We start from the raw sequence: 16749 nt of genomic DNA on the forward strand, positions 1-16749 counted from the left end.
CACGTGTGTAGAGAGAGAGAATATTCTGCAGCTAATATCAGAAGTATTGGCAGCGAGTGACCAGGTAACACATTGGCGAGGACCGTCTTCCGTCGCTTCCTGGATCTAATTCCGACCAAAGTAGCATATGAATAGAAGATAATTACACCTGGTTTATAACAGAGACGGAGACAGGAAGAAATTGGTTATCACGTAGGGAGCAACGACGAAGTATAGTTTTTTCATGGGTCTTAATGCATCCAATGTAGCATATAAAGCGGAGAGAATTATACCTGGCAGAATTCAGACAAAAGCATTAATAGGTCCAGTAGCACAAGGTGGCATAGATTTTTTTCCTCTGGATTTCGATGTAATGCAATCCATGTATGAATTGGAAGCGTGGAGAGTGTTCAAGAATTGTAACAGCGGATTATAAACCTCAGTTTCTTGGGTCTCTACAAGAGTTGATGCTGATTTAAATCAAAAGATTTGTTATAGTGATAAGAAATCTGTGATAGCGTATACTGAGTCGCGAGTCAGGATTTAGTGGTATGGCTTCTGATAGAGGGTTAGGGCGAGGAGGAGGAGCGGAGTTGACCAATATTGCCAGGATATTTGCTTGGTCTGATAATCCTTCCTTGCCTCTTACAACATCTGTGACTTCTCATGGTGAGTATCTCTCTTTCTCTCTCTCTCTCTCTCTCTCTCACGAATTTGTGTTGGATTTTTCAGGTGTGTTGAGTAAATGTGTTGGTTTTGTTATGTGTTATGAAAGTTAGGTGGTTAATCTGCCCCTCTATTTGACTGAATCTCTCTCACACTCTCTCTCTCTCTTGTATTTGTGTATTGAATTTTTCGGGTGTGTTGAGTAAATGTGTTGGTTTTGTTATGTGTTATGAAAGTTAGGTGGTTAACCTGCCCCTCTATTTGACTGAATCTCTCTCTCTCTCTCTCTCTCTCTCTCTTGTATTTGTGTATTGAATTTTTCAGGTGTGTTGAGTAAATGTGTTGGTTTTGTTATGTGTTATGAAAGTTAGGTGGTTAATCTGCCCCTCTATTTGACTGAATCTCTCTCTCTCTCTCTCTCTCTCTCTTGTATTTGTGTATTGAATTTTTCAGGTGTGTTGAGTAAATGTGTTGGTTTTGTTATGTGTTATGAAAGTTAGGTGGTTAATCTGCCCCTTTATTTGACTGAATCTCTCTCACTCTCTCTCTCTCTCTTGTATTTGTGTATTGAATTTTTCAGGTGTGTTGAGTAAATATGTTGGTTTTGTTGTGTGTTATGAAAGTTAGGTGGTTAATCTGCCTCTCCATTTGACTGTGTGCGTGCATCTGTGTGCATGCGTGAGTAAATGTATTAAATTTCCACTAGACGTTAAGGTCCTCCGTTTTAACCTTTCATTGTAAGGATTAAAAGTGACCTCTTGACTCATTGTCTGTGTGTTACATTACGGTTGCAAGTAATTTTCATAATTTGCGGTGGTCTCTCAGGAAGAGAATGATTAAGATTTGTGGTTTTTACAAGGAAAAAGAAGCACTTTATCTATTACAGAACAATTACAAAGGAATTTTCTTGGTATTTTCTTGTCACTCAGGAAGAGAAAATAATTAAATTCTCTAGATTCTACTAGAAAAGAAGCACTTTGTTGGCAAGGACTGTAGAGTTCACATTCACTAGTAAAGATGAAAGTGAATAAGAAGAAAATATGTTTATTTTATGACAAACAGGAAGAAAAACTTGGAAATATTTAACAGATTATTGTTTTTCTGTATTCAGGAAAGTGATCTACTTATAAAGAAATTAGGGAAAAAATACAGAATACTATTTTTTTAAAAGCTGTTGCATGACCGGTTTCAACATCAGTTTTATAATAGTTTTGTAATTTTTGGGGGTTTTGATTAATTTTACATAAGAAGATAAGCATCAAATTTGTAACTTGTAATTTAGAAGTGATAATGCAACTGAATATCCTTAAAGGGGAAAATAAATCGGTTACTGTAGTGTTAGGAAATTTAGACAAAGCATTTTCTTGGTAAAATCGCTCACAAGCAAGTTGCTATTCAAGATAAAAGACTCCACTTTACACATTGATGGGAGTATTAAAGTGATACTGAAACAAAGCAAAAAAGACTGACATTATTAAACGAAAGGTGAAAGTGGTGTGTTAGGAAGAAAAAATAAAAAAAGGGAAAAAATTCAGATTTGGAGCTTTTGTCTCTGGTGTAGTTCAGTTGAAACTGTGATTCTGAAATAAAAAGCAGGTATGAATCTTTGATTGAAACTATATTGAACATGACGGAACACTTCCTATATTGGGGCAGTAACAGCTGACGGTAACATCTTATTTTTACCAGCTGGTGTATATAGATACTAACTGCTTCTGAATTTTTTTATTGTCAAACATTAAAACACCACTACTGATTAGTTTTCTGCAGTTATGATATAGAGCGTAAATGTGAGCAGGTGCTTTTCTTGAAGGAAGTTTTCACTCTATATATTTCTTTGTGAGCCAGAGATAAAAAATAATATATTTTAGTACTTATAAACAAAATAATTGCTGTTTTCTAACACAATCCTTAGATTAGGCATTTGTGCTCATCAATCTGAGACTTGAGCTAATCCATTAATAAGACCTGGATTTTAGTAGCGAGGAGTCACTTGGAGTGCATTCCCATAGATTTAGAGCGATCCATCTAGATCGACCTAACTCCCTGGGGGTTCACGCTTGTTTGCTGTCAGCCGAGGCACACGGTAGTTAATTACCCCCTTGCAGCTTTTAGTAGGCGGGACAGACATTTAAGCCGGCTAAGATGACAGTAATCTAGTGAGACTCCCCACAGGGATAGATCGATCTAAAATCTGTGGGAATGGGGTTGTGAATAAAGATTTGTTCTACATCCTGAAGCAGAATTTCTCACAGTCTGTGTGTCCAGTGACTAATATCTTTAATCATCACCAAGTTTTTTTTTTTTTGGTCCTAATTTGATCATTTTGGAAGAAATACAGCAGTTTTGCTACCACTTTTAAATTGTGATTGCTAGAAGTTGTAAGGCCCCATTCAGAATAGGGGCAATTCAGAATAAATGATCGTATTAACTGATCCACGGACTAAACATGGTCGACCTCACTTCAAAAGCGATGGTCTCCCTTCTTCCACACGTACCATTAATCAGATTAAACCTTGGCTCCAAGGTCTAATTGCTAGGCACCTGCTAAGGAGATGAGGTGACCATCATAGCTTGGCTTTTGAAGTGGGGTCAACCATATTTAATCGGCGGCTCAGGTAGTACTCGGATAATCTGTTCTGAATAGCTTCATGGGGCACTAACAAGTCAGAGGGTCAAATATGGCAACCCACTACAAAGCTTGCAGTCTGACACCCCATTTCCATAGATTAGATCGACCTACTTTAGATCGACCTAACTCCCTGGGGGTTCACGCTAAATAGCTGTCAGCCGGGCGGACACGAAAGTTAATTATCCCCTTACAGCTTGTAGTAGGCGGGACGGACATTTAAGTCGGATTATTTGAAAGTAATCTAGTGAGACTCCCCGCGGGGATAGATTGATCTAAAATCTATGGGAACAGAGCCTAATCCTCTAGTAGACATGATAGATATCCCCTGGGGAAGTATTTGAGTGGGTTGGCCATATTTGACACTTGGCCTAGTTACTAGTAGTCCCCTATTCTGAATGGGGGCCTAACACTTTCACTGTCACATGAATTCTAATGTTTTGTATCCATCTGTGTTGAGAACTAGAAATCTAATACCCTCACTGTCATGTGAATTTTAATATTTTGTGTCTGTCTGTGTATGTTGTAGAAATCTAATACTTTCACTGCCAGATGAATTCTAGTATTTTGTACATGTCGGAATATTTTGAAGACTAGAAATCTAATACTTTCACTGTCACATGAATTCTAATATTTTGGATTAGTCTGAGTTTGTTGAAGACTACACGTCTAATACTTTGGCTTAAATTCACTTAAATTCTTATGTGTGAGTGTGTTGAAGATTAGAAGTCTATTATTTTCACTGTCACACGAATTCTAATATTTTCACTGTCACATGAATTCTAATATTTTTTATCAGGTTGAGTGTGTTATAGAAATCTAATACTTTCACATGAATTTTAATATTTTGTATTACTCTGAGTGTGTTTTAGAAGTCTAATACTTTCACTGTCACATGAATTCTAATATTTTGCACTGTATTTTTAGCGTCCAGTTGGCTCAGTACTAACCAGCCCAGCAGGCCGCCCGATGAATCTCTCTGGCAAGGTATAATTTATATGGATAACTTCTAAGGCCCCATTCAGAATAGAGGACTAAGTTGTCTGAGGGTCAAATATGGCGACCTACTACAAAGCTTGCCGTCTGATCCGCTAATAGACACTGGATAGATATCCCGTGGGGAAGTATTCAAGTGGGTCGGCCATATTTGATCCTTGGACTAGTAAGTCCCCTGTTCTGAATGACCCCTAAGGTTACTCTGGGATACAACTAATTTCAGCCAAAGGGCTGGGCCCTGTAACTTGAAAGCATCGCGGATTGCGACCGAGTGTAAGCGTCTCGATTCCATAACTTGCTCATCATCGACCCATATAATACAATGTAGCCTCTATGTGATATTGTTTTTTCGCAATATGTGATGCTTACGGGTTACTCTGGCCTGGATAATTTCAGTTGAAAAGAAATATTTGTGATGAAGTTGTGGGGGGGGTGGTATGATTCAATGGATTAAAAACTGATGCTTATGATTAAAAATATAAAATAGTTGTGAGTATCAGTCTTTAATTTTTTGAAAAAAGTAAAATATTCCTAAGCCAAATAAGAATGTTCAGTTTTTGGCTAAACTTACAGTGCTGGAGTGAGCCTGCTGTTTCTCTAGCCGGGTTTAGACAGAGGCTGTTTAAACCCGGAAATGGGCTTTACTTAACCATCAGATATCCAGACAAAAAAGGTCTGGCTGGCGTTGTGATTGAAGTCTCATCGCAGAGTTGAATCACGTTTTATGTACAGACACAGATGTGTCTGTACATATTGCCATCACCTGCGTCTGTCGTCGCCGTCGCCAATGCCGATGCCGCTGCCGATGCCGATGCCGTCGCCGGCGCCGTTCACTTTCCTTGTAAACACGATAAGTGGAAGGCAGTTTCACTTTTTGGCTTTATATTTACAGAGCTGATGAATATTCATAAAACGCAGGTCAAGTTCGAAAATCAGCATGATCGGGCCATTATTGTAGAAGTTATGCTGTTTTTTCAGTTTTCAGCATATATGCAACCTTGTAAACACATTTCAAGGAAAACCGTTAGGCCTGTTGTCATGAAACTCACAGGAGTAATCAATCTTACTAAAACGCAGGTCAAGTTCGAAAATCAGCATGATCGGGCCACTATTTTAGTAGTTATGCGTTTTTTTCATTGTTCAGCATATATGCAACACTGTAAACACAATATAAGAAAAACAGAAAGCCCAATTGTCATTAAACTCACAGGAATGGTCAGTCTTACTAAAACGCAGGTTGAACTCGAAAATCAGCATAATCGGGGCATTATTTTAGAAGTTATGCTGTTTTTTCACATTTCCTCAGATTTCCTCAGATTTCTTAGGCATGTTAATAGCCTTATTATTTAAGTAATAAGATACGTAAAAGTGTTTGTTTGACATTTCCTGCATCTTTACAACATTGTTAGTTGATTATGTAAAAATGATGGTAAATTTGTTATCATGTATTGTGTAATCAAGTGTCAAAAACGGAAATAAACTCATATCATTGCAGTTTGTCAGATTCAATCATCCACTATGTTCAGAATCTCAGAATGGAGAAAATTGGACATTTAACACTGTTCTATTGATACTTTTCTCATCTCATCAATTTTCTTAGTTGGTCATAAAAAAATGGCAGTAAATTGTTTATTTTGTTTTATGTTAAAAAAATGTTAAAAACGGAAATAAACCCATTTCAGAACAGTGCTGTCTTGTTTACATTTTGGCATTTTCAAGATGTGACTTTGAAGTTCCATGGGCCTGAAGACCTTTGCTAGTCACATTTTCTGAATATCTGTGATACTAATATTTTATAATTAAAAATTAATGGTCATTATGCTGTTAAACATTATGTAATATTGCATCAAAATTTGAAGAAACCCCTATTTTGGGCACTGCTCCCATGATGACCATTTAAGGAAAATCATGTCACTTACTGTTCTCAAACTTACAGGAAAGAAACATGGGACTAAAATACAGCTTCAGTAGGCAATGCAGTCTGTTTGGTAACTTTTTCTGGCAGTTAAACAGTTTTTTGTGAAAATTTAATTTTTCACATGTTGGAATTTTAAGGTGTGACTTTGAAGTTCCATGATCGTGAAGACCTTTGCTTGTCATGTTTTCTGAATGTCCATGTTACTAATATTTTATAAATAACATTTGATGGTCATTATGCTGTTAAACATTATGTAATGTTGCATCAAAATTTGAAAAAAAACCTATTTTGGGCACTGCTCCTATGATGACCATTTAAGGGAAATCATGTCACTTACTGTTCTCAAACTTACAGGAAAGAAACATGGGTCTAACATACAGCTTCAGTAGGCAATGCAGTCTGTTTGGTAAATTTTTCTGGCAATTTAACAGTTATTTGTGAAAATTTAATTTTTCACTTCCTGGCATTTTCAAGGTGCGACTTAGAACCTCCACGGGCTTGAAGACCCATGCTAGTCACATTTTCTGAAAATCCATGACACATATTTTATTATTAAAAATTGATGCATTATGCTGTTAAGTATTATGTAATGTTGCATCAAAATAGAAGAAAACACAATTTTTGGTGCTTCTGCCATGATGACCATTATGGGAAAACCGTGTTACTTATGATTGTCAAACTTTCAAAAAAGAAACACAGGACTAAAATGCAGCCTGTTCTATATATATATATATATATCAAACTCAAAGATTAAAAGTTTGAATAACAGCTTCATTGGAATTATATTTACCTCTGCCAAGGAGGTTAACCGTTATATTTTCACCCCTGTTTGTCATCAACATAACTCAAAAAGTTATGGACGGATTTTGCTGAAATTTTCAGGAACTGTCAGAAGTGGGCCAAAGAGGACAATAATCAATAATAATCAACAATTGCTACCTTGGCAGAGGTCTGCACTCTCGGAGCACTTTTCTAGTTTTGTTATGTTTTCCTTTATAATTTTTTCTCAAACACTTGCATTTGTGACTTTTAACTCTCATCCGCCTGAGGCTCTGACATTTCTGTATTTCCACATAAGCAGTTGTATTGTTTTTTATGTCTTTAAACATTATGTTACTTATGTAATATTATTTTATGCACTGTCATCATTTTTCAAATATTGAGACTTTCATCATGTGAATTTAAACTCATGGTCCTGAAACTGTAATCTTATTGAAAGGGTAGATTGAGACCATCTTCTGGGTCTTCCAGAAGACAGTCAGGTTATTAAGTTTATCTTGCCTGGTATCTATTTTTTCTTCTGTTGGAAGACCATCAAAATGGAGGATGGATCAAAATAGATACTTTGGAATACTGTCAGAAAATATCTCTGGGTCCGCTCATGTTATTGACCATTTTACCTGTTGTGCATGATTAAAATTCAGTGTTGACTGACAGTGCTATTATATACATTATTTATTATTGCATCAAAATTGACAAAATGACCTATTTTGCATCTTTATTTTCAGTTTTTTGTCTGTACATTTGACAGCTTTGCTGCCTTGTTCCACTTGTGAATCTCAGTTTCAGTTTTCACAGTTAGATTTAGCAAAGAGTATTGTAATTATGTGCATGGTGGCTTCGTTAAATTGTTTTCGGGTCATCTGATAGTGCTAGTTTAGCCAGTATCCATTTTAAAGCAACCCTGTTTGAACTGACCTTGTAGAAATGACATGGCTCACTTTTTAGATTTAAATCTAGGGGAGTATTACTTAGCTGGTAGTCAAGCTGCTTTTAGATTTTCAATGGGGCCAGTTTCACACACACACAAAAAAAAAAAAAAAACCTGGAAATTGGGCTCAAGTTGAAAATGGAGAAGAAAAGGAAAAAAAAAATTAAGATGAATATTTTGGATTAGTGCTCTGTCTTGACACTGTTGTAGTTCTTAGTATAATCTCACAACTTGATGATAAAATCTTCTTTATATGAAACCACCACAAAGGAGAATTTTATTAGAATATTGGTCTCTGCTTAAAAGCCAAGAATGTGCTTTACTTACGTGCACGATAATTCCATTGTAGTTTGCTTAAAGAAAGTACTGGTCTAAAATATTAGCCATATAATACAGCTCAAAATCGGATTTAGTTGGGACTACCGATTTCTCTTGGTTTTAAGTTGAGTAAAATGTGATTAAAAACTATGACCAATTCTTTTCTTCTTGCTTCACACCTTCCATGTTAAACGAGCCCCTTGGTTGTTTGCAAGGTCATCCGAGGTTGATGCGTGAAAGTGCTAAGAAGTGTCGCCCGTCTACTACCTTTGATAGCCAAAATCAAGATACTGTTGTGACGGCCTAAATTAAGACATTACGTGTTAGTTTTCAGAGACAGATCAATATTTCCCATCTCACGAGTACCTGGAATTAGTTTTGCTTTCAGGGGGAAAGGAATGGGATTTTAGCATGCATTTCATGCTTGTTTCTGTGGTTTGAGAAATGAGAATTTGTCGTGTGTCTACGGTAATTGCTAAAAAAATTTGGATGACATGGATTCATCCAGTGTGTCCCAAACCAATGTTTTTGTGCCTTAAAAGTTTACTGTAAATGTTCAAAAGGTTCCTATGACATGGAATGATTCAATGTCGAAAGATGTGTTAATAAGTCTTATTGTTATATTCCTGAGAAGGGGTTTTCCCAGGATTGGGGATACAGCCCGTCCAAATTTAGCATCTGTAATTTCCTACAAAATTTCTGGGATTCTTAATATGCCCAAAGCCATAATATTTCCAAAAAAAGAAAAGAAAAAATCCATAAGCCGTCTAGCTGTCTTTGCAAATTTAGGCTGTCCGGTGACGTTGGTGGCCGTCCAAATGATGGCTAGATAGTCTGCTGGGAAAACCCTTGCTTCTGATTTTCTTTAATAACTCTATATTCACACAGTTTGCACCTCTGTTTTGGACTCTAAGTCTTTCTAGCTGCAAGACTGAAAAGTGCCCCCCCCCCCCTCCCGAAAAAAAAAATTACATAAAAAAAAAAATTAAATTGCTTTTCTATTTTCCCTCAATAAAACTATTATATTATTTCTGTTCTAGCCTCCCAAGGTCTCCCAGGACCGCCGAGTCTCCAGACCACACGGCCTCCGCTAGGAGGAGATAGCTTGCCTTACCCAGGTAATAGCTTGCCGTATCCAGGTAATGTGACCACGAGTTTTACTTTCTATAGAGGCTGGTATAGCAGCGCGAGAAAGCATGCAGAGCAGTTCTCAAATGCTTGGGGTGTGGGTTTCACTAAAGAACTTTAGCCTGCTATTTGGTCTAGGCTTTAGTTCTAAGAGAATTCCACAGTAGTTCAGTGTTGATAAAGTAAGTTTTGCCTTTCTCTTTTTTTAAAGGGACACAGTAATTCATTTTCATTTGAATAAGCATGGATTTATCTTGAATTAAAGTAAAGTAAACTAAATTTTTGGTCTTAAGTTTAGACAATTTTTTTTCGGGCTCAAGCCCTTTTTATTGAGTGTTCCCCAGAGTGTACAGGAAGCCCCAGTGCACCATGGGAACTTGCTGCCCTCTTGCATTATGGGAACTTGATGTCTTAAAGCATTGTTGGAGTTGTTTGCATTGATTGGTTTTCAGTTGGATTAATTTGAAAGTAAATTGGAATTTCCAAGATCATTCTGAAAAAAGAAATTTAAAAAATAGTACTTTTTATTGCCAAAGCAGATTTCCTAAGACATCTTTTATTTCACTGGTCTTATAAAACCTCAGTTTTTAGAAGTTTTGATTGGTTATTGAAACTGAACATATTGGCTCTACATTTCTGCTATCTGATCGCTAAAAAAGCATTAAAATATTTGGAGCTGCTTTCTGCTTTCTTGTGCTGTAGAAAAATATCAGCCTGACATATTGTATGTGTAAATATATATATCTATTATATTACCAATATGCTTGTCTCTTTTATCTCTCCATCTTCAAATGTGCACACATATAATCATGCTTTAGAGGGAGCCCCTGTTTGTCGGAATGGAAACCCCCAGCATACCAGTGGGACCCCCCTGGAACTTGGAAGGGCATCCCCTGCAGCTTTCACTGTACGTGTCTGCTTCTTTATGTATTTTCAGCTTCACAGGGATTGGCCGGGCCGCCCGGGTTACAACCCAGCAGATCGAGTTTTGGAGGAGACATTTTAGGCATTTCTGGGTTGCCCAATCTTCCTAATTTGACAAGTAAGGTCACACCTGTGTCGAGACGACATGTGAATGGTTTTGACAATTTTTCTTCTTTTGATGGTTTTGTAATTGTAAAAAATTGATGCAGTTCTTTGGACTGTGTATCTACTCTGGTTCTTTACTGTTGACATCTTCTGACTGTCTGTGAACTTTATGGCATATGTCAACAGCTAGGACAAAATTATACATCCAGTCTTAAGTACTGTATGCTGAGGAAATAATCGACAAAACTCTTAACTCATGCTTTATTCATGTACCCAGTAAATATGGGTTTGTCTAATTTATCTGGGTCTTCTAGGAAGTGAGTGAGGATAAGAATTGTTTTAAGTTATGTGGGTGCATCTTCAATGGAAACACACCTCTAGAAGAGATGTCTTAGGTTAGATGGACCCATCTTTACTGGAAACGCCTTAAAGTAGCGTTTTTGAAATGATCTGTAACACTAGAGATGGCAAAGGTACCTTGAGATCATTATGAATGAACTATGAAACATTTACTTAAAATTGATTTATGCTTACACTTTAACTTGAAAATGATCCAATTTAAAGTAGGCAAAATGTAAACTTTGCAGGGTGTCATGGTACCTTTAAATCATGTGATGTCATGGTACCTATAAGTCATGTGATGTCATGGTACCTTTAGGTCATGTGATGTCATGGTACCCTAAGGTCATGTGATGTCATGGTACATTAAGGTCATGTGACGTCATGGTACCTTTAGGTCATGTGATGTCATGGTACCTTTAGGTCATGTGATGTCATGGTACCTTAAAATCAACAAGTGTAGAATATACGTTCACATGCACTTAGTGTTTGAACACTGAAATCTTCTGGATGGAGATTTTTGTAAGAAGTCTTGACATAGTTGACTTGTGAATATATGTACTGTAGATATGTATTAACATGTCTAGTATTGTTACTGTTATACTGTCATTGACGTTGTTGCTACTGTTGGTATCATTGGATTTATGTTCAGACTACTTGTAAAAATGATAAAAAGAGTAATGGACCTCCATATATAAAAATCCTGTACTAAGCAGTGGAAGTCCATATATAAGGTTATAGTTACTTTGCTCTCATAATAGGTGTAGCTTTTTTTACAATGGGATCTAAGAAATGTTATTGCTGTTGGAATATTGAATTATTGTTTTAGCAAATAAATGAGAAAAATGTTTCCCTTTGTCAGAATTTAGACCAAAGTTTTAGTCTACTTCAGTTCAAGTTAAATTAAAAAACTTCTTACACATCAAGCAAGTTTTAGTCTGAAATGTTAGAAGTTTTCTTGTTATTGAACAGTCATAGCAATTCATTGAATTCTGCCACCAGTATGACTGCATTGTTTTGGAGCAGTTAGACTAAAACTTTGGTCTAAATGCGTAAACCATTTTCAGGCTCCAGATTTTTGCAAACTGGTTCCTGCATTACAGTTGTGTGATTTCCCTCCTTTACCTCACTTACGTTAATGTTTATACACAGGTCCACCAGGCCCTCCTGGTCCCCCAGGCCCCCCGGGACCCCCAGGCCACCCTCCAGGGCCCCCTGGGCACATGCCAGGACCCCCGGGACAGCCAGGGGGACTACCACCAGGCCCGCCGGGACCCCCAGGTCCACCGGGACCGCCAGGACCTCCACCCTCTGCCCCAGGACAGCCACCCCCACCGATCGAGTTCACGTGTCCCGCTCGCCCGAATCACGGTGTGGAGGGGCGTCCCATCTTGCTCCGAGCCAACCATTTCCAAGTGCGAATTCCCAAAGGATACATCCACCACTATGATGTGGCCATCACGCCGGATAAGTGCCCAAGGAGAGTAAACAGGTAAGTTTTGAAGTGTGACAGGGGTTTGGTTTTATACAGGTGAAGATACTCTGGAATTACCCAGAAGTCTGGATATTTGGGTGCTAAATCTATGCACTCGGGTCTCCATACCTCGTATATAGCATCATCTGTTCTGAATGCGACTGTAATGTGCTTTCTACCAACAGACCTGAATTTAATATTATGAAAACAGTAAGTATTATTTTAAAAGTAATGTTGTACTATAAAATTTTAAGGAAAATGAATTTTAAAAAAATGTTCATGCATGGATCACCTGAGCCATATTAATAGAAAGAAGATTATAAATTGATTATGTAAATGATGTCATGATCTCTTTATCGTACAGGGAGATTATCGAGACTATGGTGCAAGCATATCAACAGAAGATCTTTGCTGGCCAGAAGCCTGTGTTTGATGGGAGGAAAAACTTGTACAGCAGAGATCCACTCCCCATTGGCAGGGACAAGGTGGGTGGACATGATTTAGTTATAACTGGACGTGTGGTAGTACGTAGATTGTGATTCATCTGAGAGTATCCTACTCTAGTAATTTGATGTAAAATAAAATAAATATATTATATCAGTGTTCTATGTTTATCAGTGTTCTATCTCAAGTAAATTTGGTTGATTATTTTCATTTTTGCTGGCTTAGCTAAAATTTCGTATCTCAAGCTCTTTGGTTGATGTGCATAAAATTTAAAATCTGACGATTTTTTTCCCCGACCACCAGGTGGAGCTGGAGGTTACTCTGCCAGGAGAGGGCAAAGATCGCGTGTTCAAGGTTTCCGTGCGCTGGGTCGCTCAGATCAGTCTATTTGCCTTAGAGGAGTCATTGGAAGGGCGCACTCATCAGATTCCCTTTGAAGCAATTCAGGCTCTTGATGTGGTCATGCGCCATTTGCCGAGCATGACGTAAGTTTTGTTTTCCAATAGATTTTTTTAGAATGCTTGAAATGAAAAAAAAAAAAAAAAAAAAACAACAACTTCTTATGGAAACAATAAAGAGGTGATTGAAAAGAAAACAGAATTTTCATATATTTTTAAAAGCGGTTAAAAATATAATTTATTTCTCACAAGGCTTGACATGGTTTTTTATGTGTGAATCATGGCGTTTGGACTTTCTTTACCATAAAGTATCGCGACACATTTCAGTGTATTATACAGAAGTTTTTTGTAAAAGTGATAGGCCAGTTTTTACATTGTATTGAATTATCAAAATGCTTGTATGAATTTGTTCATGTTGGTTTTTGTTTCAGGGAAAGAGAATGTAACAAATCTGGGGCAATGCATCACAATAGGTTTTGATGTCAGATATTCAATTATTGTCATGTTTTTCTCAGTTTCTTTTTTTTTCTTCAAGCAGATGATACCTCATCCAATAGGTGCATCTCTGGGCCTCCGGCAATTCTTTTCCAGATTCTTGCCAACATTTCAGCTGCACTCATTTCAACCAAGCTATATCAGTATTAATGACCGCCATTTTCTGTGGCCACCTTTTTCCTCCATTTCCAGATACACACCCGTGGGGCGATCCTTTTTCTCCCCACCCGAGGGGTACGATCACCCACTAGGGGGCGGTAGAGAGGTGTGGTTCGGTTTCCACCAAAGTGTTCGCCCTTCGCATTGGAAAATGATGTTAAATATAGATGGTAGGTCTTTTTGTTTTGCCACAAGGGGGAGACACAGGTGAGGACTGTCTTGGTTGGTGGCGCTGTGGTCTGCTGTTATATTATTATTATTATTACATACCACATATATCTGTGTATATACAGCAGTGTATGTATGGCTGATGGAAATCCCTATGTGTTGTGTATACTGCACTTCACTTGACTGTTGTATATAGTGCACTTGTCTATGGGGGGGGGGGGGGGGGGTGAAAGATGGACAACAACGGAAAAGATTGCAAAGTAATAGGCGATTCCAGAAATGAGACTTAAAACAGTTTTCGGTCTATCTGATTTGGAATTTATGGAGCATAAAAAAGATGTATAGTAGCAAAATACAATATGTCAGTAGTATATACAACACAAAGCTTCCAGACAGCGTATGTCCACACTGATGCAGTATATACCCTCTATATGCTTTGGCATGCATGTTTGATCCCTACATTATCGATAGCCAGCATCAGACTTGATGTAAACTGTACCCAATTTTTCTAGTCCAAGTTGTGACTGCTGAACTTGATGTATGTTTTTTCTGCCAGAGAATACGATGGCAGTTTTCAAGATTGTCTCGTTGTTGTTGGGTGGGAAACAGAGGGATTAGATTGGTTGTTTATGTTTAAAAAGTATAAGGGCTTATCACCACTTGACTGAATGTATGGGCATAAAGACTGGCCTGATCCTGGCTTTTGAAAAGAAATCTTGTTTGTATGTGTGTGAAGACGTGTTTTTTGACAGCTTTTTAACTTTATCCACACACAAAGATTTTGATCACATGTTGTCTTCTCCAAGATTATAATTTGCTCAAGTTAAAAGACTGCAAAGGAATAAAATTGGTTAAAATCAATCGAACGTGTGTGAAAGTTAAAAGGCTGATCAATCCACCGCCAGAAATGTCACCACCAGGTGTCTCCACCTGCATGTCCACTGGATCGGCTGCCGTGCCAAGTGCTTGCGACTACCACCACCAGATGGCGACACCGTCCAGCCATCTTCCTCTGTTATTTATTATCCATGCATGTCCGAGAGGCAGACAAGAATTGCTTATGACCACCTCGACCTTAGCCGCGGAATTTAGGTGCTGCTGCAGATTGTCAATACCATGCATGCTGGGAAGGCAGCTGCTTGTGGTCACCACGGTGACCTGCCGCTGCCGCTGCTGCTGCTGCCATCTATAATAATTTCTCCATGCATGGCCAGGACTGACCTCAGCGTTGGGGCAGCTTGCTTTAGCTTAGCCAATCATTATGTCATCGCTTGTCTATATATATTCCTTATAGGTATACACCTGTTGGGCGTTCCTTCTTCTCTCCCCCAGAGAATTACTACCACCCCCTGGGTGGGGGGAGAGAGGTTTGGTTTGGTTTCCACCAAAGCATAAGACCTTCACAGTGGAAAATGATGCTTAACATTGATGGTAAAAAAGCTTTTGATGCCATTTGGCTGCAGCTGGGATATGTAGTCTAGTGGAATACTAGTGTAGAGTTCCTGCCACCAGGGTTGCCAACATGGTTAGAGTTATGGTGGAAATAGGTGAAATAATGGTTTATACTGTGGTAAAAAGTACAACTACAGCAATTAGTTGTTAATATTGGGAAATCATTAATATTATCCAAACCATTTTTTTGTTAGTTATACTTGAAAAAATTTTGATTAAACATTTGTGAAAAGTGATTTTAAGTCATAAATTGCATTTTTTTTTTGGTGATTATTGAGTGAGGTTTTTAGTACCTGAAAATTAAAGCACTGATTGCAATCTAAAGAATGAGCATGATTGTGAATAGTTGGCAACCCTGATCTTTACTTTTGATTAACAATATTGATTGATCATGATTATGATTAACTATTTTTACTCATTAACCAACTCTTAGTGATTAGTTGTACCTTGACTTGACATCTTATCAAAACTTACTGGTAGAGAATAGCATGCAGTAGATACATACTAATTTTACTTTGACTAACTGAACCTAATGTCTTACTACTAACAAAACTACTGCCATGTATAACTGTCTTCCAGATTAGTCTTAAAATTAAGATATTTTATTGTTGTACTTATGAAAGGTTTAAAAGGGAAGAAGTAGTAATTGTTTGTAAAAAATTCTATTTATCAGAAGGGAAATGATTTTAAAGTGTTTGTAAATCCTTGTATTTAAAAGAAATGGGTCTTTACAGCAGTATCTTAACTTTTGTTTATAGTGTACGCACTAAGGGTATAAAAATTTTTGGTCTCCCTTTTTTGCCCAAATGAATTTTATATACATTATTATTATTATTATTATTATTATTATTATTATTATTATTTGAGAGGGGTGAATTTATTGTCCAGAAATACTGTGTTAGTTAATGGAGTTGACTTTGTGGTCTGTCTTGTCACATGTCTATATTTATCGTAATTGTGTTGTGGTCCGTGCATGGCCAGTATTGTAACTGACCCCTTATAAATATTAACAGCTAGGTGTATCAAGAAGCACTCAAACATTTGTTTATGTCCCTGGTCAGTTTCTCAGGATCCTTATGATAAACAAGAATTTTGGTGGATCAAAGGGTAAAGAGTTGTCAGAAAGGAACTAATAGTTAACATTGTTTTAAAAAAGATATGACAAATTTTCCTTCCTTGTCAATTCGCCCAATGTAAAAGATGTGTGATTTGAAAAAAAATTATTAGAAAACACATCGGCTTTGTTGCAAATAGTCTTCGTGATTTTTTTTAATCAAAGCCACCTGGTGTCTAGATCATGGCCACCTGGTGTTCATTTTTGCAAGACAGTATCAACTCTAGTTTCAACTTTGATTAAAAGTACGCTATGCAGTGGTGTGACTGTTTCCCTGTGCCAAATACACTTGCTTTAGCTGCTGCTTTGTGTTTTTAAAACAATATTCTCTT

General features: G+C 37.4%; 1 protein-coding gene across 20 annotated transcripts in view; it reads left to right on the forward strand.

Moving 5' to 3' along the window:
- LOC106181471 (protein argonaute-2) overlaps positions 1 to 16749 on the forward strand; it is a 46816-nt gene that overhangs the window by 8043 nt on the left and 22024 nt on the right. For 10 of the 20 annotated variants that reach the window (XM_086994520.1, XM_086994527.1, XM_086994522.1 and 7 more), the window contains exons 3-9: positions 4202 to 4261; positions 9258 to 9356; positions 10283 to 10387; positions 11866 to 12205; positions 12552 to 12672; positions 12935 to 13116; positions 15146 to 15282. In XM_086994520.1, the coding sequence (XP_086850646.1) occupies positions 4202 to 4261; positions 9258 to 9356; positions 10283 to 10387; positions 11866 to 12205; positions 12552 to 12672; positions 12935 to 13116; positions 15146 to 15282 (1044 nt within the window). Of the gene's footprint in view, positions 1 to 4201; positions 4262 to 9257; positions 9357 to 10282; positions 10388 to 11865; positions 12206 to 12551; positions 12673 to 12934; positions 13117 to 13716; positions 13854 to 15145; positions 15283 to 16749 lie in introns of all 20 variants that reach the window. The other 10 variants (XM_086994521.1, XM_086994532.1, XM_086994531.1 and 7 more) reach the window with 4 other exon arrangements.

This window comes from Lingula anatina, chromosome 8 (assembly GCF_051362555.1).
Source record: "Lingula anatina isolate TDL-2025a chromosome 8, LinAna3.0, whole genome shotgun sequence".
Lineage (NCBI taxonomy): Eukaryota > Metazoa > Brachiopoda > Lingulata > Lingulida > Lingulidae > Lingula > Lingula anatina.